Source organism: Diabrotica virgifera, chromosome 3 (genome assembly GCF_917563875.1).
Source record: "Diabrotica virgifera virgifera chromosome 3, PGI_DIABVI_V3a".
Lineage (NCBI taxonomy): Eukaryota > Metazoa > Arthropoda > Insecta > Coleoptera > Chrysomelidae > Diabrotica > Diabrotica virgifera.
Window position 1 is genome coordinate 128,433,916 of NC_065445.1, and position 25,359 is coordinate 128,459,274.

The following is a 25,359-nucleotide window of genomic DNA, read 5'->3' on the forward strand; positions in this document are numbered from 1 at the left end:
AAAAAGCACCTTATTGCATCCAACAAGCCGAATTACATGATTTAGTTCGAGACCTTCACTTGTTCAAAGGACATGCTTACCTAACCCTTAGGTTCTAGAGTACAATAATGGATTTTTTTTACATGGAATTTACTGGCCACGACAACTTATACTATTTAGGGACCGTAACCAGGAGCTATCTTCGTTGTTTTTTACTATACAGGATAAAATGTGTGTTTGATAATCCAAATAGTGTTATGGGAAAACTGGGATATGCACAAAATTGTGTACAAAAGACTTAATATAGTTTTTGTTTCTAGTTCTGAACTTGTGTGTATATAGTATATAAGACTTTTTATAATAAACAGCCATATTTGGTGCATTATATAACTCCAAATCTAACATTTCACCAGACCAGACAATGTATGGTGGACGCTTACGCAGAAATGCACTTTAAGTAGAAGATAACTCAAAATATATACGTGTTGGAACATTTTGGTGTTTGAATTCGCATTCAGGACGTTTTAAGCTCCCCAAAACAGCTATTTTAGCATCAGTCGCAACTTTTTTTTTTGTTTATTTGTTGACTAGTATTATTGGATTAACTATTAGTCCATTAAAATGTTACATTTAGGGTTGCATATTTTGGAAGAGTCAATTTTATTCTTTTAATGTGTAGGGGGATTCAGTAGAAGCTGAAGTTCAAGTTTTTGGGGTTGCCACCCTTGTCTCCCGGGCGCCATCTTGGAAAAAGGGGTGCAAAGGGCTGTTGCACTGTATCTCCTAAACTAGTAAACCTACAGAAAATTTAGTTACACATAAAATGTAGCCAATTAAATTTTCTACAGTTTTATGTCTATTACTTTTTATCGTCAAGTGACCAACATTAAAGTTATGAACGAAAATAAGAGAAAATTTAGTAAGAAGTTTCCTTTGGAGGTTATAACTTTTTTTTTCGTTCATTTCACATAAAATAACATTATAACGATTTTGTAGAGGATTTTTCAGCGAATAATTTTAACTATAAAGTTGTTTAATTTTATTTATTTATCTAGGTTTTACAGCGCTCCAAACTTGACAAGATTGTCGAATTCGCATGGGAATATTCTAAAAATAAAACCTTAGGCTTACTTTTCTATCTATATATTTATTTTTTATGATTTTAACATTCCTATGCTATTATTAACCTATTTTTGACCCTTTTTCCCGCCACCTAAGAGGTAGAGTCTGAAGGCGCGTTTTTTGTGTGGTACCCGCAATAGGCCTAATCCATGGACAAGTTCTAGGCAAATAATATTATTCATTATTACATGTTGAAAACGATCTATCATAGTTATTATTGTTTCATATTTTTCTATGGTTCAGGCTGCGAGTCAAGATCTGAATCGGTATCCCAGGTGAATTTTTGTGATATAATAAGAATTAGAATTTGCGTCATTGTCGATAATACATCTTCCAATTCATTTTCTTCAATTATTAATGTTGATATGTCCACGATGTTGCTAAAACTTTTACAACCACAATGGAGGCACACTGCTGAATATTTAAGGTCTGCTTTTCGGCAACCACATGCACTTCCAGTTTCCATTGCATCTGCAAAAGATGAATTTAATAAGCTCTGGGTACTGGATGCTTGAAATTTTGGATTGGTATCCAAAATTTTCCATGCTTTTTCCAGCCCCAATCCTCTGGATCACAATGTTTACCGAGCCATGACTGAATCTGGTGATACACTCGGAGTCTGTGGGCTGCATCTTGTGTTGGAGGAAGTGAGAAGAGATTAAATGCATTTTTTGTCGCTGTTGTAGCGAATCGTTTGTATCTCAGGGTTTCCAGAGAATTGTCTTTATTTCCGCCATATAAAGAGACGAAAAAATTTCGTCGACAATAGTGAGTAAAGATGGCTCGACTTTCCCACTGACAAATAATTTTCCCCAGAGGTTTCTTACAACTAAAATACCCACCACTCATGATGCGCGCTTAAAAAAACACAAAATGCTTGTCTAATCATCAAAATATAAATTTTATCTACAAGACTCTCAATCGTATTTTCTATAAAACTTAAAATACTTTTCACAATTTTTAATACGACTTCACGTGGCCAAATAAGTAGCACAACTGTCAGAATAAGTTAAGTAGAGGGGAACCGACTGCTGTGCCACCTAGGATAAATTATAATAAAAAAAGTAATAGCAGGCAGATATTCAGTCCTATACGGAAGAAGAATGACGTAACTGCAAATTTTGTCAATTCCTGTTTATTGCGTAATTAACTTCTAAAATATTATGTATAGATGATACAAAAACGACCGAACTCTAAAAATGTGCTGAGCCACTATAGGGTAGTTGCGTCGTTACTTGTTTCAGATGCATAATGACGCAACTGTAGGTAGGGTAGAAAATGGGGCGATTAAATTAATAAAATGAAATTCGAACCAATATCGATGAAATTAAAGCCATCGTTGTCAAAAAACCAACGCCATACCGATGCTCCTTGTCGATTACTCTTCATTTAATCCCTATTTTAAAAATTTAAAAATCGTTTTTTTGTTCTTCTGGAGAAATTTGCATTTTGCGGTTGCGTCATTCTTCTTCTGGACCTCAAACAACTTCTTGGGCCTTTTTTATATATGCTTAGTGTTTTACGTTTTATAGTGGGCAGATAGGTCAAAAATACATAGATTAATAATAGCATAGGAAGGTTAGAATCATAATAAATTGTATGAATAAAAAAATATATAGATAGAAAAGTAAGCCTACCGTTTTGTTTTTATTGTATCTCTATGAGCATTAGAGAATCTGGTCAAGTTTGGAGCGCTGTAAAACCTAGATAAATAAATAGAATTAAACAACTTTATAGTGGAAATTATTTACTGAGAAACCCTCTACAAAATTGCTAAAATGTTATTTTATTGTAAAATGAACTAAAAAAAAGTTATAACTCCAAAAGGAAACTTCTTAAAAAAATTTTTACTTATTTTTGTTTATATATTTTTTGTTGGTCACTTGACGATAAAAAGTAATAGAAACAACATTGTAGAAAATTTAATTTGCTACAGTTTATATTTGATTAGATTTCCGTAGAGTTGGTACTTTACGAAAAATAGCGCGAAATCCCTTTGCACACCTTTTACAAGATGGCGGCCGGGGGACAAGGGTGCCGACCCCAAAAACTTGAACTTAAGCTTCTACTGATACCTCCTATAAATTAAAAAAAATAAAATTGACTTCTCTAACAAATGCAAGGTAAGGCCTAAAAAATGTAACATTTCAATGGACTATATTGTTTTGATTTCTTTAGATATTTTAATCAGATTCATATTCTTGAAAGTCTACTTCAAGTAAAAAACCATACTGAAGTAAAAACTTCTTTTGTATATTGGTATAAAAAGTTTTATTAAAAAACATAAAAGTCCTCCAAAAGGATTTGCAAAACGTTTTCAATCTGAATCAGATCATCCTCAGTGCGTTCTGCTTCACAAAAGAAACTAGCAACTTATTTAGAAAGGTTACATCGATATAAATGGTTTACATAACAATTAAGTGATATTTGTAGCGACTCCAAGTCGATGTTACAAGATGAAATGTGCTAGGAGTGCACATTTCATCTTGTAACATCGACTTGGAGTCGCTACAAATATCACTTAATTGTTATGTAAACCATTTATATCGATGTAACCTTTCTAAATAAGTTGCTAGTTTCTTTTGTGAAGCAGAACGCACTGAGGATGATCTAATTCAGATTGAAAACGTTTTGCAAATCCTTTTGGAGGACTTTTATGTTTTTTAATAAAACTTTTTATACCAATATACAAAAGAAGTGTTTACTTCAGTATGGTTTTTTAACTATGGTATACAGCCAGCTACGGGGACTTTCCCATTGATTTTCTACTTCAAGTCTTCTTAGATTTCTTCTTCTTCCTCTTTCTCTTGCTGGATGTTCAAAAGTAGACGCTTGTAATAAGTAGGTACGTATATTAACTTGAACTGAACTTTTAGCACTAAAAGAAACAGGTATGTGCACAAGACCTATGGACAATACTGTAGCCATTGTTTAGAATAGACAATCTGTTCTTTTTTAAACAATGTTATAGCCAAATGTTTTTCAAGGCCTCGTGGATAGAGGAAATTCAGTTTGGGCTGTATCTTTTGAAGAAATATTTTCAGAATAGTATAATTATATATTGTATAAAAGAGACAAAAATAGGCATTTTTACTTGTCTTAAGTGCCTGATATGTATATACGTGGCTTATATTATGTGCATATCATACAGTGTGTCAATTTTAAAACTTACAATGGCTATATCTCACGAACAAAAGCTGAAAACGAAAAATGCTTGAAACCGTTTCTAGGATAGTAAGGGGGAACTAAAATGGCATGAAAGAGAACTCACCCCCATCAACCCCCTAGGCCCCACCCACCACAACCCAAAAAGTTTAAATTGCAAACCCCTACTTGTGATACATCATTGAAGAGGCTATAAAAAATGCTATCCAATGGTATAAACAATAATTATACAGGGTGAAGCAATAATTGTGAAACTTTGGCTTAAATGAAAAATTTAATGAGGTTTTGTTGAATTGCAAATTTGATACAAATGTCAATTAAATAAATTTGCAAAGTGGGTTCCGTTGTTTTGTAAACAATAATACAGTCTATTTTCAAATCCTGCACGAAATTTGGCAAATGCTTTTCTAGTAATAGGGCGACATGCTTGAGTAATTATTTCTCGCAATTTCCCAAGTGACGCAAGTTAAGTTTTATAAACAACTGATTTAAGGTAAAAATAGCAAATTAAGTTTTAATTCAACAAAAAAAAGTTCGAGCGGACATTTACCATTTAAAATAATAGTCCGGGAGATAGCATTACAAATACAAAAGTCATAGTAAGTTAGCTGATATTAACACCCTGTGTAATTAATTTTTATACCATTGGATGGTACTTTTTATAGTAGAATAGTATATTACTTTTTTCTATGGGGTTATCTTAAATCAGTTGTTTATAAAACTCAACTTGCATCACTTGGGGAATTGCGAGAAAGAATTACTCAAGCATGTCGCCCTATTACTAGAACATTTGCCAAATTTCGTGCAGAATTTGAAAATAGGCTGTATTATTGTTTACCAAACAACGGAAATCACATTAAATATTTACTTAATTGACATTTTTAATCAATTTGTAATTCAACAAAACCTTAGTAAATTTTTCATTTAAGCCAAAGTTTCACAATTATTGCTTCACCCTGTATAATTATTATTTATACCATTGGATAGCATTTTTATAGCCTCTTCAATGATGTATCACAAGTAGGGGTTTGCAATTTAAACTTTTTTGGGTGTGATGGGTGGCGCCTAGGGGGTTGATGGGGGTGAGTTCTCTTTCATGTCATTTTAGTTCCCCCTTACTATCCTACAAACGGTTTCAAGCATTTTTTGATATCAGCTTTTGTTCGTGAGATATAGCCATTGTAAGTTTTTAAATTGACACACTGTATATCATATATAATGTAACTTTTAAAATCACGAAATCTCAGGAATGGTAACTCTTAGGAAACAAAATCGTAAGGACTATTTTTGTAGAGAATATTAAGATCTCCAACTTTGATTTGTGGTTTTTTTTGTTGATAAGACTTACCGTTTTCGAGAAAAATCCAAAAAATCTCAAATTTTGACCTTTGACCCCGAATAACTTTTGGATTTTTAAAACTTTATTTGTTTTGATAAACCCTAGCTGTCCACCGAAATTTGGCTTTCCGGCAATTTTTGTTATTTGCCAACTATTTTGATACCTAAGTTGACCGGATTAAAATATACATCTTACAGGTAGCACTCACTGAGTGATGTAAAAAATTCGACATGTCGAATCATGAAGAGTCTTGACTTGACGCAACTGGACTCGACTGGGTGTGATTGGGTCAGTGTGAAACCAAACAGACGCATTTGGTTTACTTTCGTATTAAATCAGCTGGACGAATCTTCGAGCGTCTGACCAGATTGGACGTGACTCGACTAGACTCGCTTGTTGCGAAATATGACGCGTCTTCACGTGAGTCTAAAACATGCTTGTGATTCATTGCGATGGGCTTGTTTTGGTTTTTAAGCGGGTGGGACTTGATCTGATTGTGTCCAAGGTAACTTTTAGCCGACTGAAGTATTTTAATTCTCATTTTCGACCAACGGTGAACGCTGAAATGCCTTTTGTTTCTGAGCACCTCTCATTCTAACTTGAAAGTGTTGCTTTTACTTTAAATTTATTTTATATTATGTATTGTATTATTTTAGATTTCTGGTGGTATATTAGGCATCCTCTTTACTACTGGACATTTAGCATGCGATGCTCTATTTATAGTTGGAGGCACTTTAGTTACATACGTATATTTTTCAAGAACAAAGGAGGGCGACCTTACCTTATACACTATCATAAAACACTACATTCACAGATATATCAGGTAAATAACATGTAAATCAGATTACTTGATAACATATTTTTTATACGAGATCCATATTCAAATTTGTACTTACATATTATTATATTTTCTTTCATTTTATTTAAACTTTAGTGAGTTATGTTAAAATCTCCTTTGCTTATCACAGGTGACGTGGAGGCATTGAATGTTTTCTATATTGTTTTATGTGGTGCCTGTTTTTATCTGGATATATTTTAATGTGTCATCATCAAAGCCTCAAAGCCTCTAACATATAGAAAAATTCAGTGGAATGGGAATACCTTTAAACAATAATAACACCCTATATTATAGACTATGTTTTCCAGATGAACAGGTAGTATTGCCGCTAGACCTTGATAACTTGGAATATGTGACAAGAAATAAATAGAACAGAATCGAAGATTATGTCTAAATACCCATTCTGACTAAGACACTGACACTGGCGTCCGCCACCGGTGTTTAATTGCAGCAAATCATTGTTGTAAATGAACGACTACAGTAACAGACGAGCTACTTTGAGTCTCAGGATGATTTTAGTGATTCAACAATGCTTTGCTGCTAGTGAACACCGGTGGCGGACACCGGTACCTACTAAAAGTTAATGGTACTAAAAGTCATCATAAAGAAGACAAAAAACATGTATAGGAGGATACGACGAAAATATCATATTCGGAGATGTAAAAAAATTTAATGTTATCCAAAACATTCTGGTAGTAGTTTACCTTGTACCCTAGTTACCCAATACCTGGGCTCACAAATAACTAAAGAGGGAACATTCGACAAAGCAATAAAAGAAGTAAATCCGTAGGGTAGAAAATCCTATCTCTGTGCTCAGTGGTATCCTTTGGGATCCGAACATTTTAAAGAAAATAAAAAGTAATATATACGTATCTCTATTCTCAAAAGATAAGACAGAAATGAATTTCTGGAAAAGAGCATTAAAAAGATAGAGAATATATATGGAGACAGCCGAAAGAATTATAGAAATACTGAAATAATTTGAACGGCCACGCTGAACATAATATGAATAAGACTAGACTACCAAATAGCTTTTTAGATGATCACCAAGAGGGAGAAAAAAGTGAGAAAGACCTAGAAAAAGTTGGACAGAACGCATAGATAAATAAACTGAAAGGAGATATTGACTAATATTAATATATTATGTGGTCTGAAAGAGATCAGTGACAGGGAGCGACGAGAACGTTATAAACCGATGTATATATCGCAAAAACTTTACATCTTTTATTGCTCACATTCAGGAGCTTACATTACATTTTGATAGTCGATAGATAACACATCCAGTATGCCTATAAAGGTTTACCAGGGTACAGTATGCACAGAAGAATAAATGACTTTCTAGTAGAATCCGAGGTATAGTAATAATATGTAGTAAAACTGAACAAAAATACTAAATTTTAACAATTCCAGGCCCGTCGAAAAATTGCTGCGCTTTTTTAACATAACTTTTCAGGCTCAGGACGATAGAAAACGATCGTGCGTCAGTGTGTTTATGAATTAAGTGAGCTATGGTCCTGGGTCCGAAAAATTTAAGTTAAAAGGAGCGCAGCAATCATTTGCGCGGCCTTTCACGATCGTGTAGAGCCGTCCTGACCGCAATAATTGACCCAAATTACGATATCACATTGTAAATTAAGTTTATCACACACTGTTTGATGTCATATTTGATATTATCATATTTGTTTGGAGTCATATTTTCGAATGAAACATTATGACCGGAATTTTGTAAAAATGATACAAAATTACTAGAATCATAAATATCAATCGCCGTAAAGTTACATGAAGGGTTCAAATATCGAATTTCGGTTTTACTCCTGCTTATGTTGAGTAAAAATGTAGGACTTTCTAAGCATGAAGATGCAGATATTCATAGAGTATACTCTCTAGACTCTAGAGACCTTCTTCAAATTTGAAATTCTTCTCCACGAGCCAAATTTATGTTCCTCGTCTTTAACCAGCAATTTCTCAGACTGCTTTAATATTGGCATTTAAATCAATTGATTGTGTTTAGCATCACCAATTGATCCAGTTTTTGAATTTTTCAATCCCTCTTTTCACAATTACTGAACTTATTATTCCGACATTATTTTGTAAGAAATTTTCGAAATTAGGCTACCTAATTTTCAGTAGAGCTCTAAAATTATCGATTTGTTTCCCGAGTGACATTTTGGCAGTTTTAATTTCACGACCCGAAGGGAAGTGAATAAAACTGTCTTTTTAAATCATTTTAAATAATATTTTATTCATATCTTTACATGAAGATTTGCTAAACCTCTCTCTTGGTGTTCTCGGAATGTTTATTTTTGCGCAGTAACGAAGGGCATCTGACGTAATGCTTGACGACAGGATATTATCAAGTGAGAATAAATTTTGAAAATACCGCGACAATTTTTCAAAAACTTGTTGTTTGGCAATAGGCAACTGGGCTATTGCCCAGTGACAACAAATTTGAGAAAATTTATTCTTACTGTCGTGTAATATTTGTAAGGTTATTTTTTAATACCTACTAATATATTTAAGTCTTTTTATAAAAACATACAGTGACATTGATCCCAATTAATGTGACACACATTTTTCAACTTGTCAAAGTGACCAGTACAGTTTAGCAAATATTTAGAAGAAGATATTAAGAATATATTAGTTAAAATTATTTATTAATACAGTTTTATTGTTGAAATAATCTTACCGCAGTAAACTCGAGCGCTTAAATTCGCCGATTTGTGTTCTCCTCGTGACAATTTGACATTAGATGCAGAACTAAAAGTTTATTATGAATATTTTTTTAAATGTGACAGTTGTCAAAACTAGGAAACTGGTTTCAATTAAACAGAAACGATCTACTTAAAAAAATTTCGACTCAAATTTTTTGTAAAGTAGAAAATTACCGATGTAATAATAATCTGACTGGACAGAATTAAACACGTGATTTGAAGTTAAATCATAGCCCGGTTTTTCAGTGAGCGGTTAAAATTTTGGTTAGCTAACCTAGTTTAAATTTTAACCAGTATTTTAACCCTCATAGCGTTTTTCAGTGCTTTAAATCAAGTTAAGAAAATCTCGGTTAGCTAACCACTTTTTTCTTCTGTTGGCAGCAGTAACTGTACGTGCGCATGTGCAATTCGAGAAATAATGATCAATTTGACAGAAAAATAAATAGAAGACAATTTCATAACCAAATTAAAAAATGATTAATGCAATTCAATATCAAGTTCAGAATCTTTGTTTAGTTCATAACGTCTACCTCGGTTTCATAACAGAAGAGAATTAGAATTACTGGGACGATTTAGACTTTTCTTCCGATTTTGTTTGTCAAAGACCACGGTCTTATCACTATTTGAACAGATTGACCAGGAAATAAGAAGTCAGACTCTTTGGTAAATAATTAAATATTTTGCTGTGTAGACAAATATAAAATAATCTTTTTAAAATATTACTTAGGAATCATGCATTAAATCCTTTTACAGTAAGTTAAACATAGGTACCTGTTACAGTTATATTTAAATATATTTCCTTATAATTCTTTCCTATATAATAACGATAATAATTTATAATTTCAATAATAATAATTTCCTTATAATAATAAGGAGGTATTAGAATACTTCCCGCGATGAAAGAAAATAACATAACCCAACTAATCCCTTCTGTCAGGCAGGTACTCAAAAAAATAAACATGATTCATTCACTGCACCAATGCGCAAGCGTAACCGCAAAATTCGGAGTTAAACGAGGATCGGTTAAAATCGTGGTTAACTTAAACGAGTTTAAGCTCTAACCTAGTACTGAAAAACTGATTAACCATGAATATTTCGGTGACAAATAATAAATAGGTTAACCCAGCACTGAAAAACCGGCCCTAAAAAATAATCGCTGTAATTTTTATTTCTGTAGCTTTCTATTGGTCAGAATCTTCTATGAATGAAATAATCATTATTATTAAAATATTGTTCAACAATGAAAGCGCGTTGTCTTTTTTATCGCCAACACTTGAATACACAAATGGCGGCAAGTTCAAATCTTGCGTGTTTTTTGGGACACCCATTAGATGCTTCTTTTTCTCGCTTGTGAGGTGTATTATTGAAGAGATTGAAATTCCTTTTTTAAAGATTTTTAAGTTTTTGTTTTGTATTCTAGATTGACGCCTGCACTAATTGGGGTGATAATAGTAGTAGCAACTTTAATAAAATATACAGGTTCTGGTCCAAAATGGCCGGTTGTGGATACACTATATCAAGAAGGATGTCAAAAATATTGGTGGTCTACTATACTCTACATTCATAACGAAGTATATGTGGATAATATGGTTAGTATACCTACATCTCTACAAAGATAGAATAAAAATTTTATTTTTTAACATAACGCGGGCACATAAATTTGATACACCCTGTATATTGATTTGTAAATATTTATTAGAAGTTAGCTTTCAACGCAAAATGGTTTCTCCTTAATGAATTTTTCCATGAAGAATATTAAAAACATTTTTTAAATAAAAGTGAAGTGAAAGTTATTTAGGATTAGTATTTTAAACCGATTGTTTATTACGGGAAAGATAGAAGCCACAGGTAATTAGTTCTTAGAAAATTAAGGTAAAGAAAGTTTGGAATTTTAAACTTTTTGTTTAACCCCGAGTAAATTTTGTAGAATTTCCCGAAAGTAATTAGTATGATGGTAGGAATAATTTTGAAGTATGAGTGGGTTTTCGAATGAAAAAAAGAATGGGGAGAGAGAAATGGTTCTGAATGGGTTGGAAATTTGGAATGGGGAAAGTTTTGTTTGAATGTTGAGACAATTTGGGAAAGAAAAGATCATTGTGTTACCGGCAGCCGAGAGGAGCAGTCAAAAGTATTCATGAGTAGTTCAGAAGCAAGTACTAGTGGTTGTGGATAAGTGAGAGTAGCTGAAAAGTGGAACGAGAGACAAATCAAATCGAGAAGAAATACTTTTTGGTTCTGTAAAGTCCAAGAGAGTAAGTTACAAGAATTATCGTTATAAAAATTAGTTGTGACACCAAGTAAAAAAGATACTTGGGTCTCAGGAGATTATTGTTGAGAGAAAGAGAGGAGAGAGATTTGGAGTTTATTGAACGAGTCCTGGTCAAAGGAAGCCTGGCTTGTGTTTTTGGAGAAATAGTTGCTGGTATCCTGCTGGATTTTTGCTGAGAACGGAGAGGGCTTTGATTGGTAGCCTAACATAATCAACAAGGAGGAGCTCTTTGGGTCAAGAGGAGACATAATTGTGTGTGAATTAAAAAGGTCAGTCAATAACCTATGTGATAGATTTTCTTTATAATCAGAAGTTAATTTTTTACGTAAAAGCATATGCATTTAAGATTCCAACATTTCAAAAATTTAATAGGAAGTATAAGTAATTTGCGAATACCAAATTTGTTTGTTTAGCTTGTTTTTTATTAAGGGTATCAAGAGCAAAGCGATAAATATTTGTTTGAATTAGATTAATTTATATGGTAAAAGTTTCTTTTGGACAGTTATGCCCACTGGATTTAATTGATAAATTTATAGAGCATTGCTTTTGATAATAAAGGTATTTGTATGTGTTTATTTATGATTTTTCTATTTATTTCCTTTTCCTATTTTATCCCGATAAGGATCAACTAAGAGATACTAAAACCACGAGAGAAGATAAGTATAACATAAGATAATTTAGACTTTTTTTATATTATAAAAAGGCACCCTGAGATTCTTTCTTAATTTTTATGTATGATTTGCTTTAATTAAATAATTGATCAAATAAATAATAATTAATATAAAAGTAATAGAGAGCAGATCATAACAACATGACGAACCAACGTAAGGCGTGAAAGTATCTCTGGTTGTGAATTTGAAAGGATAGGAAAAGGAAAAACAGGTGAAGGAAAATTTATTTGCCCGTCAGAAAAAGTTGATATATTTAAAATTTTTGAAATATTTTGTTTGACAATTTTTTTTATGTAGGTACAATTTTTACATATTTATTTTATTTTTGATTGATTTGAATTTTTGATAAATTTAAAAACTTGTGTGATAAATTGATTATATTTGGGGAGAGAAAATATAATTGAGGTATTCTCGAATTTCGTATCAGGCGCGGATAAATTTTAACTACATGTCGATCACCAGAAGCAAAATCAAAGAAAACAAAAAACAAGAAGAACATTTGGAACAAGAAGAACATATAGAGCCAGAATACATTTTCGAAACAGCAATCATGGCATCAGAACAACAGGAATTATCAGGAATAGATAAATTATTACAACTGATGCAACTCCAGTTACAAAAAATGGATAAAAATCAGGAAGAAACATCAAAGAAAATGGAAGAAAATCAAAGGGAAACACTACAAAAATGGATGAAATATTAAATAAAATGGATAAAAATCAGGAAGAAACATCAAAGAAGATGGATAAAATGGATGAATCACAACAAAAAATGGATCAAAAAAAAATTTTTTTTTAAGCTCCATTTAATTTACAATCTGTTATCACTCGTAACAATAAGTAAATTTTATGACAATTATCAGAAGAACAAATGACATGTAGGAATTCTCTCCAGTGAGAGGCTTCCTTTAACATATAATTAACAAACAAAGTTAATAATGTAATGGTAAATGTTAATTAATTTTATTTAAATCTATTTAATAAGTCTGTAGGCTTAAAACGCTTTAGTCGACGCACTTCATCGTTGTCATTAAACAGTTCGCGCACTAAGTGATTAGAGTGAGCACTAGTTTTGTTTTTGTATTTTTCACTGTACTTTGTGACTTCAGTTTTTACGGATTGAACTTGTAGGTCTTTTTCTATTATGTTGTTCGAAACATACCACGGAGCACTGACTATAATTCGAAGAACTTTGTTCTGGAATCTTTGTAGGATTTCTAGGTTTGAATTACTAGCAGAACCCCATAATTGAATTCCATACGTCCATATTGGCTTCAGTACGGCTTTATATATTAAGAGCTTATTTGTGAGATTTAATTGTTATTTTCTGCCAATAAGCCAGTAAAGTTGTCTTAGTTTGAGACCCAATTGTTTTCGTTTTGTAAATATATGTGTTCTCCATGTTAATCTTCTGTCAAGATGTAAACCTAAATATTTGACTTCATTTCTCTGAGTAATCATTTGATTATTTAATAACACTGCTGGACATATACCGGTTCTTAGTGTAAAGGTAACATGGGTTGATTTGGTCTCATTAACTCGAATTTTCCATTTTTTTAACCATGCTTGGATATTATTAAGGCTGGCTTGTAAGTTTCTTGAGGCAGTTACTGGATCATGATGTGAGGCGAGTATTGCAGTGTCATCTGCGAAGGTTGCTGTTATTGTAGTTCTTGAAGTTGGTAGATCTGCAGTAAAAAGCTGGTACAGCATTGGTCCTAACACGCTACCTTGCGGTACTCCTGATTTTATTTGGTGTAATTCTGAATATTCTGAATGGTATTTAACTGAAAAGAATCTGTCAGATAAGTAAGAATTTAGAAGTTCATAATACGGATGAGGCAATAGGTTTTTTAGTTTATAGATTAGGCCTTTGTGCCAGACTTTATCGAACGCTTGGCTTATGTCAAGAAACGCTGCTGAGCAATATCGTTTATTTTCAAAGTCGTTGCTGATATGTTTTACTAGTCTATGGACTTGCTCTATGGTTCCATGTTCTTGTCTAAACCCAAACTGATGTTCTGGTAGGAGATTTTTGCTATCTAGTATTGGCTTGATGCTTTTCATTATTAATTTTTCTAGCACTTTGGAAAGCACAGGCAGTAAACTTATTGGCCTGTATGATGTTAATTCCTCTAGTTTTTTTCCTGGTTTTGGGATCATAATTATAACTGCCATTTTCAGTTGTTGCGGAAAATAATTTAATCTTATTATTGCATTAAAAATTTGTAATATTGCCGTTACTCCTTTCTTTGTTAATTTTTGTAGTATCCTACCCGTTATCAGATCATAACCAGGAGCTTTTTTAGGATTAATTTCTTTCATTATTACATCCTTAACTTCATTGTACTTAAATTTCGGTATGGGCAGCTCCATTTGGTAAGGTTCATTTAGTACTCTATTTATTTCCTCCAATTCTTCAGGTGTTGATTCCAAGCTGTTTGGTTGAAAGACTTGTGAGAGATAGCCACCAAAGGCATCTGCCTTCTCTATGTTATTTCTTGCCCATTTGCCATTGCTTTTTCTTACTGGTGGTATTGGTGTCTGAGGACTTTTTAGTTTCCTTGTGGCTTTCCATAGTGAGTAGTCGGTGGCTTCTGTTGGTGTAAGCTCTTCTAAGTATCTTTGTATAGAATCATTTTTTACTTCAAGTAATATTTTTTTTTAGTTCCCTTGCTGCTTTATTAAATTTATTTTTATTGCTCACTGTTCTGTTTTGTTGCCAATTTCTTCTTAGCCTTCTTTTCTCTGAAATTTTTTCTTTTATAGTTGGAGGGCAGGATTCTTTTCTTGTTGACTGTTTGTAGTTTGGAGTTGCTGCCAATGAAGCTTTCTGTATATTTTTTATGAGGTTAGTTATCGCCCATTCAATATCTGCAGGTGTTTTTAATGGTATTTTTAAATTTATTGCTTCATCTAATACTTCTTGAAAAGTATCCCAATTGGTCTTTTTATTGCACAGAGCGGGTGGATTTGGATTCTGAGTTATATCGGAGTACATGTTCATAAGGACTGAAGTGTGATCCGAAGACATGTCTAAGCTGGATCTTGCTGTGACTAGTTTACTGTCAATTCCTTTTGTGATATAGAAATCAAGAAGGTCTGGTATTTTATAAGGGTCCGAAGGCCAATATGTGGGTTCTTCTGTTGACAGGTAGTTTAGATTATTGCACTGCATTGCAGTTAGTAGTTCACGACCCTTAGTAGTTGTAACTCTCGCACCCCATACTGTGTTTTTAGCATTATAATCTCCACCCGCTATAAATTTGTTTCCAAGCGTTTTGAAGAAAATCTCATAGTTGTCTCTTTTATTGTTGTGCTTGGGAGGGCAGTATACAGCAGATATTTTGGTGATTCCAGTAACTCCTTCTATTGCAATGGTAGTGGCTTGTAGGTGATTTTCTGTAAATCTTTCCAGTTCGTGATGTTTGATTGAGTTTCTTATTAGTATTGCTGTGCCTCCATGTGCAGTCCCATCTGGATGGTTGGTAAAGTAAATTTTGTAGTAAACTAGGGCTAGGTGACTTTTATTTGTGAAATGAGTTTCAGTAACTAGCATGACATCTATTTCATTGTTGGTTATGAAACTTTTGAGTTCATGAGTATGCGGGTTTAAGCCGTTTGCATTCCATAATGCTATTTTTAGTGTTTGAACCATTATGACCTATTTGAGACAAGAGCGGTCATAAGATTCATTATTGTTTCCATTTGCGTAATGAGATCTCTCATCATTGCTTTTAGGTCAGAGATATCATTAGGTTGACTTATACTATTTTGTTGGTACATAATGTTACCTTCTTGTTGATTATTTTGATTGGTTACCTGTGCATATGTCATTCCTTGTGTTGTAGCCCTGTTTCCTTTAGATGTTTGTCCATTTCGTTCTCTAAGTTTTGGATGCATTTTCTCTTGAAGTTGCTTATGTATAATACACCCTCTGTAATTTGCGGGATGCTGTTCTCCACAATTTACACATGTCACATTTTCATCTTTTATTTTCCTGGTACATTCTGAAGTGTGATGTGACCCTGTGCATTTTACACATCTGGATTCTCTATGGCAAAATTTTTTTGTATGACCGAATCTCTGACATTTGGTGCACTGTGGAATAACTCTTCTAGCATAAGGGGCTTCAATTGTAACTATCGAGTGTCCTAGTTTCTTGACATTATAGATGTCTTTATTATTTTCTTTAATTTTTAGATTGACAAAGAACATGGGCAATGGTTTTTTTGTTATGTTTTGTTTAACATTCCATAGATTTAGAACTTCATGTCCAAGAGCTTCTATGTCCCGTTTAATATCGGCAGGATTTGTTGAATAATGAATATTTTTTACTACTATTCTAAAGGGCTTGCTTTGTTTAGACTGGTATGTATGATACTCTGTTTTTTTAGTGTCCAATGCTTTCACTATAGTAGTATATGCTTCACTCGAAGTTGGCTGGATTCTTACTTGACTTTCACCCAAGGCTTTTAAGGTGTACTGATCTTTAGCAATTTCAATAAGAAGTTTATTTAAGTGATTCATATCTTCGACATCGGATACAAATATCGGTGGTGGTTTGGGTTCTGTTTTTTCCGTTTCTGTTTTAGATTGGTCTATTTTATCCTCATCTTCTTCTTGGAGATTGTTATATATATTGCTGGTGCTGGTGCTAGGTTTAGACAACCAATAATCTTTTATTTTGGTTTGTCTTTTAGCGTTCCTGTTATCTTCAGGGCTTATTTGCCTTTTTTTGTAGTTCACTGTTTGCCATTCAAACGTGAAATCAACGTGGATCAAAAAATGGACGAAAATCAACGTGAAACGAAACAAGCCATGGAAGAAACATCAAAGAAAATGGATAAAATGCAAGAAAATCAGGAAGAAACAAAACTAGCCATGAAGGAAACACAACAAAAAATGGATGACAATCAACAGCAAACAAAACAAGCAAAAGAAGAAGAACATGATATTCTGGAAATGGACAAGGAACATGAGAAACGGAAAAAGGATAATTTAGACAAAAAACAAACGGTGGAAATGAATTTGGCAATGAAGCAAGGACAGAAAAGAAAGAGGAGAAAGCTGCAGAAGATAAGTAAAGAAAATGAAGCCTGGGATTCCTCGAAAAAAGAGATGAGCCCAGAAGAAGAAAAAGAAGAAAAAAGATTGATACAAGAAAATGAAGCTTGGGATTCCTCAAAAGAAGAGATGAGCCCAGAAGAAGAAGAGATCAGAATAGAAAAAGAAGGCGAAAGAGATACCATTGAAACTGTGTTATTTGAAGAAGAAGTGTGCAAAATGGAGGAGGCAGAATACACAATAAACATGTATAAAGAATTGGAAGAAAACGAAAGAAAATTGACATGTGGAGAAGAAAAGGAGAAGGAACGGCGTGTAATATTGAGGGAGTATGAAAATCTAATAAATGAAGAAAAGAGAGTAGCCAAAAAGTATGAACATTCATTTGAGGTTAAAGATGTAGGAAATTTTCGATCGAAAACGTACCCAATCCCATATAAGTACAGACACTGGGACAAAGGAAGCAATTGTTTTTCAGGCGGGAATAAATATTTTGACATAAGAGAAAACTGTTGTTGTCGAGAGAAGATCATTTTTTCGTTGCACTTATTAAAAACGATTTTATCTCAAAACAAGGCGGGGATGTTATTGTGGATCAATCTATCAATCAAAGATAGAATAAAAAATTTATTTTTTAATATAACGCGGGCAAATAAATTTGATATACCCTGTATATTGATTTGTAAATATTTACTAGAAGTTAGCTTTCAACGCAAAACGGTTTCTCCTTAATGAATTTTTCCATGAAGAATATTAAAAACATTTTTGTAAATAAAAGTGAAGTGAAAGTTATTTAGGATTAGTATTTTAAACCGATTGTTTATTACGGGAAAGATAGAAGCCATAGGTAATTAGTTCTTAGAAAATTAAGGTAAAGAAAGTTTGGAATTTTAAACTTTTTGTTTAACCCCGAGTAAATTTTGTAGAATTTCCCGAAAGTAATTAGTATGATGGTAGGAATAATTTTGAAGTATGAGTGGGTTTTCGAATGAAAAAAAGGATGGGGAGAGAGAAATGTTTCTGATTGGCTTGGAAATTTGGAATGGGGAAAGTTTTGTTTGAATGTTGAGACAATTTGGGAAAGAAAAGATCATTGTGTTACCGGCAGCCGAGAGGAGCAGTCAAAAGTTTTCGTGAGTAGTTCAGAAGCAAGTACTAGTGGTTGTGGATAAGTGAGAGTAGCTGAAAAGTGGAACGAGAGACATATCAAATCGAGAAGAAATACTTTTTTGATTCTGTAAAGTCCAAGAGAGTAAGTTACAAGAATTATCGTTATAAAAATTATTTGTGATACCAAGTAAAAAAGATACTTGGGTCTCAGGAGATTATTGTTGAGAGAAAGAGAGGAGAGAGATTTGGAGTTTATTGAACGAGTCCTGGTCAAAGGAAGCCTGGCTTGTATTTTTGCTGCTGGATTTTTGCTGAGAACTGAGAGGGCTTTGATTGGTAGCCTAACATAATCAACAAGGAGGAGCTGTTTGGGTCAAGAGGAGACATAATTGTGTGTGAATCAAAAAGGTCAGTCAATAACCTATGTGATAGATTTTCTTTATAATCAGAAGTTAATTTTTTTACGTAAAAGCATATGCATTTAAGATTCCAACATTTCAAAATTTAATAGGAAGTATAAGTAATTTGCGAATACCAAATTTGTTTGTTTAGCTTGTTTTTTATTAAGGGTATCAAGCGCAACGCGATAAATATTTGTTTGAATTAGATTAATTTATATGGTATAAGTTTCTTTTGGACAGTTATGACCACAGGATTTAATTGATAAATTTATAGAGCATTGCTTTTGATAATAAAATATTTGTATGTGTTTATTTATGATTTTTCTATTTATTTCCTTTTCTTATTTTATCCCGATAAGGATCAACTAAGAGATACTGAAACTACGAGAGAAGATAAGGGTAACATAAGATAATTTAGACTTTTTTTATATTATAAAAAGGCACCCTGAGATTCTTTCTTAATTTTTATGTATGATTTGCGTTAATTAAATAATTGATCAAATAAATAATAATTAATATAAAAGTAATAGAGAGCAAATCATAACAATATATTAAAGTTTACTCAGATAATAAGATATTATCATATTAAAATACCAGATATAATATTCAGTTAATGTAAATTCCGATTACTTTCTGTTACTTTCGGAAACATTTGATTTTCAAACAAAAATTATTAAAAAAATAACTTTTAAATAATGACGTATTTGGATCATACCTATATTAATATCCTTCACAGTCATATCCCGCCTTAGTGTCTTTAGCCACGTAGTCTTTGGTCTTTCTCTCTTATTTCCAGAAATACTCAACTTAGCAATTCGTTGCATTGAATTTGCGTTAATTATGTTAACATATGATTTTTAATATTTTTCAATGACTACTATATATGAGAGTTTATTTGCCTATTTATAATTTTTTATTAGCTGTCTACATGTATTTGTCTATCGATTACTCTCTTTTTTATTTTGATGATGTGAATAGGCAGTTTAATAACCCTGTAGTTTGTTAAATGTCTTCTTCGTTTTTTAAACACCTGCTAATATATGTTTTCTTTATCATCATCATTCTCCTTGCCTTTATCCCTATGCTGAGTCGGCTTCCATAACTGCATTTCTCCATAAGTTTCTATTTTGTGTCATATCAATATTAATCCACCTTACTGACATATCTTGTCTAAGAGTTCCCCCAGGTTTTCTTTTGTCTACCACTGGTACTTCTTCCAGGAACCTGCAGTTCAGAAATTCTTCGTATTGGGTGATTGACATCTAGACGTTGAACATTCCCAAACTATCTTAACCTATGCTCTCTTATTTTGGCATCATTTAGTGCCACCCCTAGATTTCCCCTAATATACTCATTCTTAATCTTATCCATCCTTGTCATTCCATTTGTCCATCTAAGATATTTATTTCCGCCTCGTGCATTCTTTGTTCCTATTTCTTTTTTAGTGCCGAACATTCAGTTCCGTACATCATATCCGGCCTTATGACTGTTTTATAGAATTTGTCTTTCAGCTTCATTGAAATTTTTCTGTCACACAACACACCACTCGTTTTCTTCTACGTCATCCATCAAATCCTAATTAATTCTACTGCATACATCTCCATCTATTTCCCCACTACTCCGTAATACCAATCTTAGATACTTAAAACTTTTATTTTTCACAATAATTTCACCATCCAAAGATATCATTTTATTTGTAGCAACTCCATTTTTAAAAGAACATTCCAAGTACTCGGTTTTTGGTCTACTTAGTTTTAAACCTTTTTCCTCAAGAGTCTCCGTTTTCTTTATGTGTTTGGAACTTGCCTCTTTTCCATAATTCTATTAAGAAAAGCTGATAGCCAACTTAGGACAGTCTGTTCTAACAACCTGATGCCTGAGCACCTTCCTCGTTTGCTATTTTGGTAATTATACCAAAAAATTTACAATCAAGATGCAGTAGAAATAAACAAACCAAGATACGTTAAATGCTACTAGGAGCACTCCCGAATCATAATCTAGAATATTATATAAACTGTGGAAATCATGATTTGGGATTTACAATGTATAACATTGTAAATTATGATTCGGGAGTGCTCCTAGTAGCATTTAACGTGTCTTGTTTTTTTTTTGTTTCTACTGAATCTTGATTGTAAATCTAGTGTATATGTTTTGTCTTTTATACGAACAAACATTGGACGTCCAGTTAAAATGAAGCTACTCTCAAAAGATTAGCTTGTGATATAAATGGTGAAAATGAGCCTGGGATCCTAGACTATAAAGGCCGGCCAAGACGTACCATAACCAGGAGGCAGACGCGAATCAGGACATAAAGAATGATGCTGGCTTAAAAACATACAAATTGGACAAACTTGGGCTCAACCGATTTGCTAAGGAAAACACAGAACTAAGAAAAGTTTGCCAAAATTGTACTGATTTGTTTTTTAAGGTATAAATGTTGACATAAAATTTATTTAATTTGTTACTTCTATGTTTTAGTGTGTAGCACATACCTGGTATATTGCAGTTGATACACAGCTTTACATAATATCACCTCTAATATTTTATATGCTTAAGAAACATACAAAGATAGGAGTAACATGTATAATTTTTGCAATCCTGGCATCGATAACCGTGGCATTTGTGAAAGGATATGACGGCAATATCATAGCTACAGTGAGCGATGCGTACTATGCCAAGTAAGTAAAAACACATTTGACGCGCTCAGAGCAACAGTGGCCTAATCCACAAATTGAGTATTTTAAGCCTAACAACATTAAATCTTCCGATTAACAAAGCGTCATCCCATAAGCATAATGTAAATACGAACGCAAAGATTGAATTTATCTTAAAACTTCGTTTTTGGGGATAGGCCACTGTTACTCTGAGCGCTTCATTTATTCATCTAATAAATGTAATAATATCCATGCCAATGATTATGGTTTAACAACTACTACTGTTTAAAAATTAACTGGAACAAAGCAGGAGTCATTATTATTGGATCACAACTCGTTATGAGTTAAAGCCCTCTTCAGAATAATCCTCCATTTACCATTATCTCTGGCAACTCCTCTCCATGCTCTAATTAAAATATATTTTAAGTCGTTCTCTAGGTTGTCTTGATACCTATGTTTCGATCTTCCTCTGTCTTGTTGTTCCATAGTCTTCCGTCAAAAAGTTTTTGACTATTGCACTTTCCTCTCGCCTTTTTACATGCCTAGGATCGATTCGCATTTTACGGAGCGTTAACGTCCCGTCCACGGAACGTCCTGGCTTAAAATACACTAGAGAATATTTTGACGGGACGTTGCCGGTCCGTGACGGGACGTTGATGTTACGTAAAATACGAATCGACCTTTATATATCTACCTACTACCTACGCTACAGGCGTACTACCTTAATGAAATTTACAACGTCAGGTTCATCAAGATTTCTATTGGCTCCGTGCGTCTCCCCTCTACCTACAGTCACGTGACACGCTGTCAGATTTTGTAAGGACGTTTTAACATTGAGTCTTATGGGATTATTTTGTTAAACTTGAATATTTTATTTTGTAGTGATAATAACCGAATACAATTGTTAGAATTCATTAGTTATTTATTTATACTGTAATTTATAGTGCAACAAAAATATTTTCTTTTTCATTAATAAAGATTTATTGACATAAACTGCGATAGTGAGGTTATGTATAGAAAATCAAACTGATAATCAATATTGGAAAGTGAAGAATTTATATCAGATTAAGTGCGTTTTTATTTTCTGTTTAAATTAATACATAATATCACTAGCGTGACACTTTATTTTTTTTTAAATGTCTAATTTAAACATACACAAAGCGTCCTGATAAAATTTCAAAAAACCGCCACCATGAGCAGGTCGGTCGATTTTGCTTTGACACTTTGTTAACGCTCGGAGCGAATACATCTCAAAGGTGTAACGCCTGTGCAACAAACCTTGCTGCTTTATTTCTCTTTTCCAAGAAAGCAGGAGCAAGAAATCTTAAATAGGTACGATTTTAATTAACATGTAACACGTTCTCTCTCAAGGGGGTATTTAAGTTTCGTCCTCATAGACTGTTATTGTTTTCACACAATTTTGAAAAAATGTGAAAACTTTGAATTATCTACGTCTGTCTGTTTGTCTGTCTCTCTGTCTGTCTGTGAACACAACTCCTCCGTCATTATACCAGGTAGAATGACAAATGAGGCGTCAAATAAAAGTTTATAATCCAAGGATGGTACTAAAGGTGAGAAATTTGACATATGCTGTCTGTCCGTCCGACCACGAATATAACTCCTCCGCCATTAGACCAGGTAGAATGATAAATGAGGTTTCAAATGAAAGCTTATAATCCGAGGATTTTACCAAAGGTGAGATATTTGACAAAGGCTGTCTCTCCGTCCGACCTCGAATATAACTCTTCCGTCATTATATCCGTCAGTATACAAGGCTGTTACTAAGGTGAGAATTTTGACCTAGGATTTCCGGTTTTAGAAATGCGACCATAAGTACTGCTTTCAAGTCAGCGGAATAGTACAAGTGATATATTATTCGACGAGCTTTCGCAAGAGGAGAACAAATATAAATATACTTCCGGTTCCATGACTGTCTGTACGCCCGCGAATACAACTCATCCGTTATTAATACAGATCGAATGAAAAATGATTTGTCGAATGAAAGCTTATAACACGTGGATGGTATTAAAGATGAGAAATTTGACATCGGGCTTCCGGTTTTAGAGTTGCAACCGTAAGTACTGTTTTAAAGTCACCGAAATAGAATAAGCGATATATCAGCGATATATCGAAGCGATATATCGAATAGAAAGATGAGAACAAAAATATAAAATTTTCGGTTTTATATCCTTTCCGGTTAAAAAGTTCTAACCAGAAGTGCCATTATAGTCGTAGAAACAGTACATGCAACACATCAACCGATGAGTATTGAAAAGTTGAGTTTGAATCTTCAGTTACGGTTTTGAAGTTATTTCTGTTTAAACAAATTTGACCCAAAGTTTAGTAAAAATGACTCCAAATTAGTAAAATCGTATATCAATCGACGCAAAGTTACACGAAGAGTTCAAATATCGACTTCCAGTTCTACTTTCGATTACTTTGGGTGAAAACCTAGGACTCACGAAGTTCAATTACTTGTTTAAATTGTCATTATGTGCAGTGCGATCCCCGGTTCAAGGGTGACACACTGGTCTATGCGAAGAATCGATCTTGCTCATATTATGAGTCACTTGGTAGCGGACGAGTTAAAATGGTTTTGTGCCGTAAGGCACACTATTATAATTGCTTCTCTTGATTTTTTGATTTAATTTTTGTCATCTCACCAACTGTTAATACCTCTGTTCATTAGATTGCGCAGTACACGTTGTCTATATATAGAATTTGATTAATATTATAAGGGTTCTTCCTCTACTTCACCCTACTTCACTCTTAATTTGATCCTTTTGTATAACTCCACTAATAAATAAACTCTTTTTAGCGTGGACGTAGCATTTGTTATGTTGTACTTTTATTTGAGTACGGTAACTAGAGCAGCACCTTGGTTCATGGGAACACTTTTGGGGTATCTACTCACTAGGACAGGATTTAAAAAACCATTATCCCAGGTAATATTAACTACATAATGTATATATTATAAGCCTTAAGTTTAACCGAAAGTTACAATATTTCATGCGTTGTGATAATTTCAATATTGCTATTCAATATTTCAATATATATAATATATTCAATATTAAAAGATAAATATAAAATTCACAAGATGGATTCTTCACAATAGTGAAGTGTTTAGACATTTTATAAAATTTATTTTGTTATGTTATTTAGTGTAAGCTTTGATTCTATTATGGATGTAGCTATGGTTGACGCTAACAACTGATATATTGTATTGAAAAATAACTCTTGTCAAAGCATCAATCAAATGAAAAATATATCCCTTTTTGTAATTGAAGTTTTACGTTAATAAATTATTAATTCAAGAATGTGGTCAATCATCATTGATTAGCCCGAAGTTTGTGCACTATCCTTAAATAATTTTCCCATCAAATATAATAATTTAATGGTTGTGGTGTATTTTACCTAGACCGAGCCAATTGATTCTTTCTTCTTCCTGTTTGGTTTGTTGTTATCTGCAGTTGCTGATGATGACTCGTGTTGAGCGCAAACGCTTTCAAGGTGTTTTAAACTTGTAAACTTGATTTGCAATCAATTTTGGAGAGAGGGTAGTATTAACAGAGGGTAGCTCTGGAACGGAGAATACTAACATTGAACTCAGCGATCGCAAATCCAGTGAACAAATAAGTAGGCGTTCAAAAGTAACAGATGTGATCAAAAAGATTGCCATGTTAAAATGGAACTGGGTAGGACAAATAGGAAGAATGGAAGACAAGGGTTGGAAAACGAAAATTGTTGAATGGAGACCAAGAGCAAATAAAAGAATTAGAGGTAGACCTCAAACCAGATGGAATAATGACATCAAGCGAAAGCCTTATTATGAATGAAGGCAAAAAACAACGAATAGAATTGAAGGGACACACCTAAGCGAGGTTTACATCCGACGATAATTGGAATATATGTTGATGATCATGATTGTTTCTAAAAAAAAAATACTGTTGAATAATATTTCGGCATTGGACAGGTTCAAATCAAAGGATGTCAAAGGAGGAAAGGTAAAATCAAAGGATCCATTTATTGTACGC

At 33.1% G+C, this 25,359-nt stretch overlaps 1 protein-coding gene across 1 annotated transcript in view; it reads left to right on the plus strand.

The window, feature by feature from the left end:
• LOC126881308 (nose resistant to fluoxetine protein 6-like) overlaps positions 1 to 25,359 on the plus strand; it is a 105,872-nt gene that overhangs the window by 56,682 nt on the left and 23,831 nt on the right. Inside the window, exons 6-9 of the mRNA XM_050645515.1 lie at positions 6,262 to 6,428; positions 10,575 to 10,743; positions 21,150 to 21,349; positions 24,144 to 24,270. Coding sequence (XP_050501472.1) covers positions 6,262 to 6,428; positions 10,575 to 10,743; positions 21,150 to 21,349; positions 24,144 to 24,270 — 663 coding nt within the window. The remainder of the gene's footprint in view (positions 1 to 6,261; positions 6,429 to 10,574; positions 10,744 to 21,149; positions 21,350 to 24,143; positions 24,271 to 25,359) is intronic.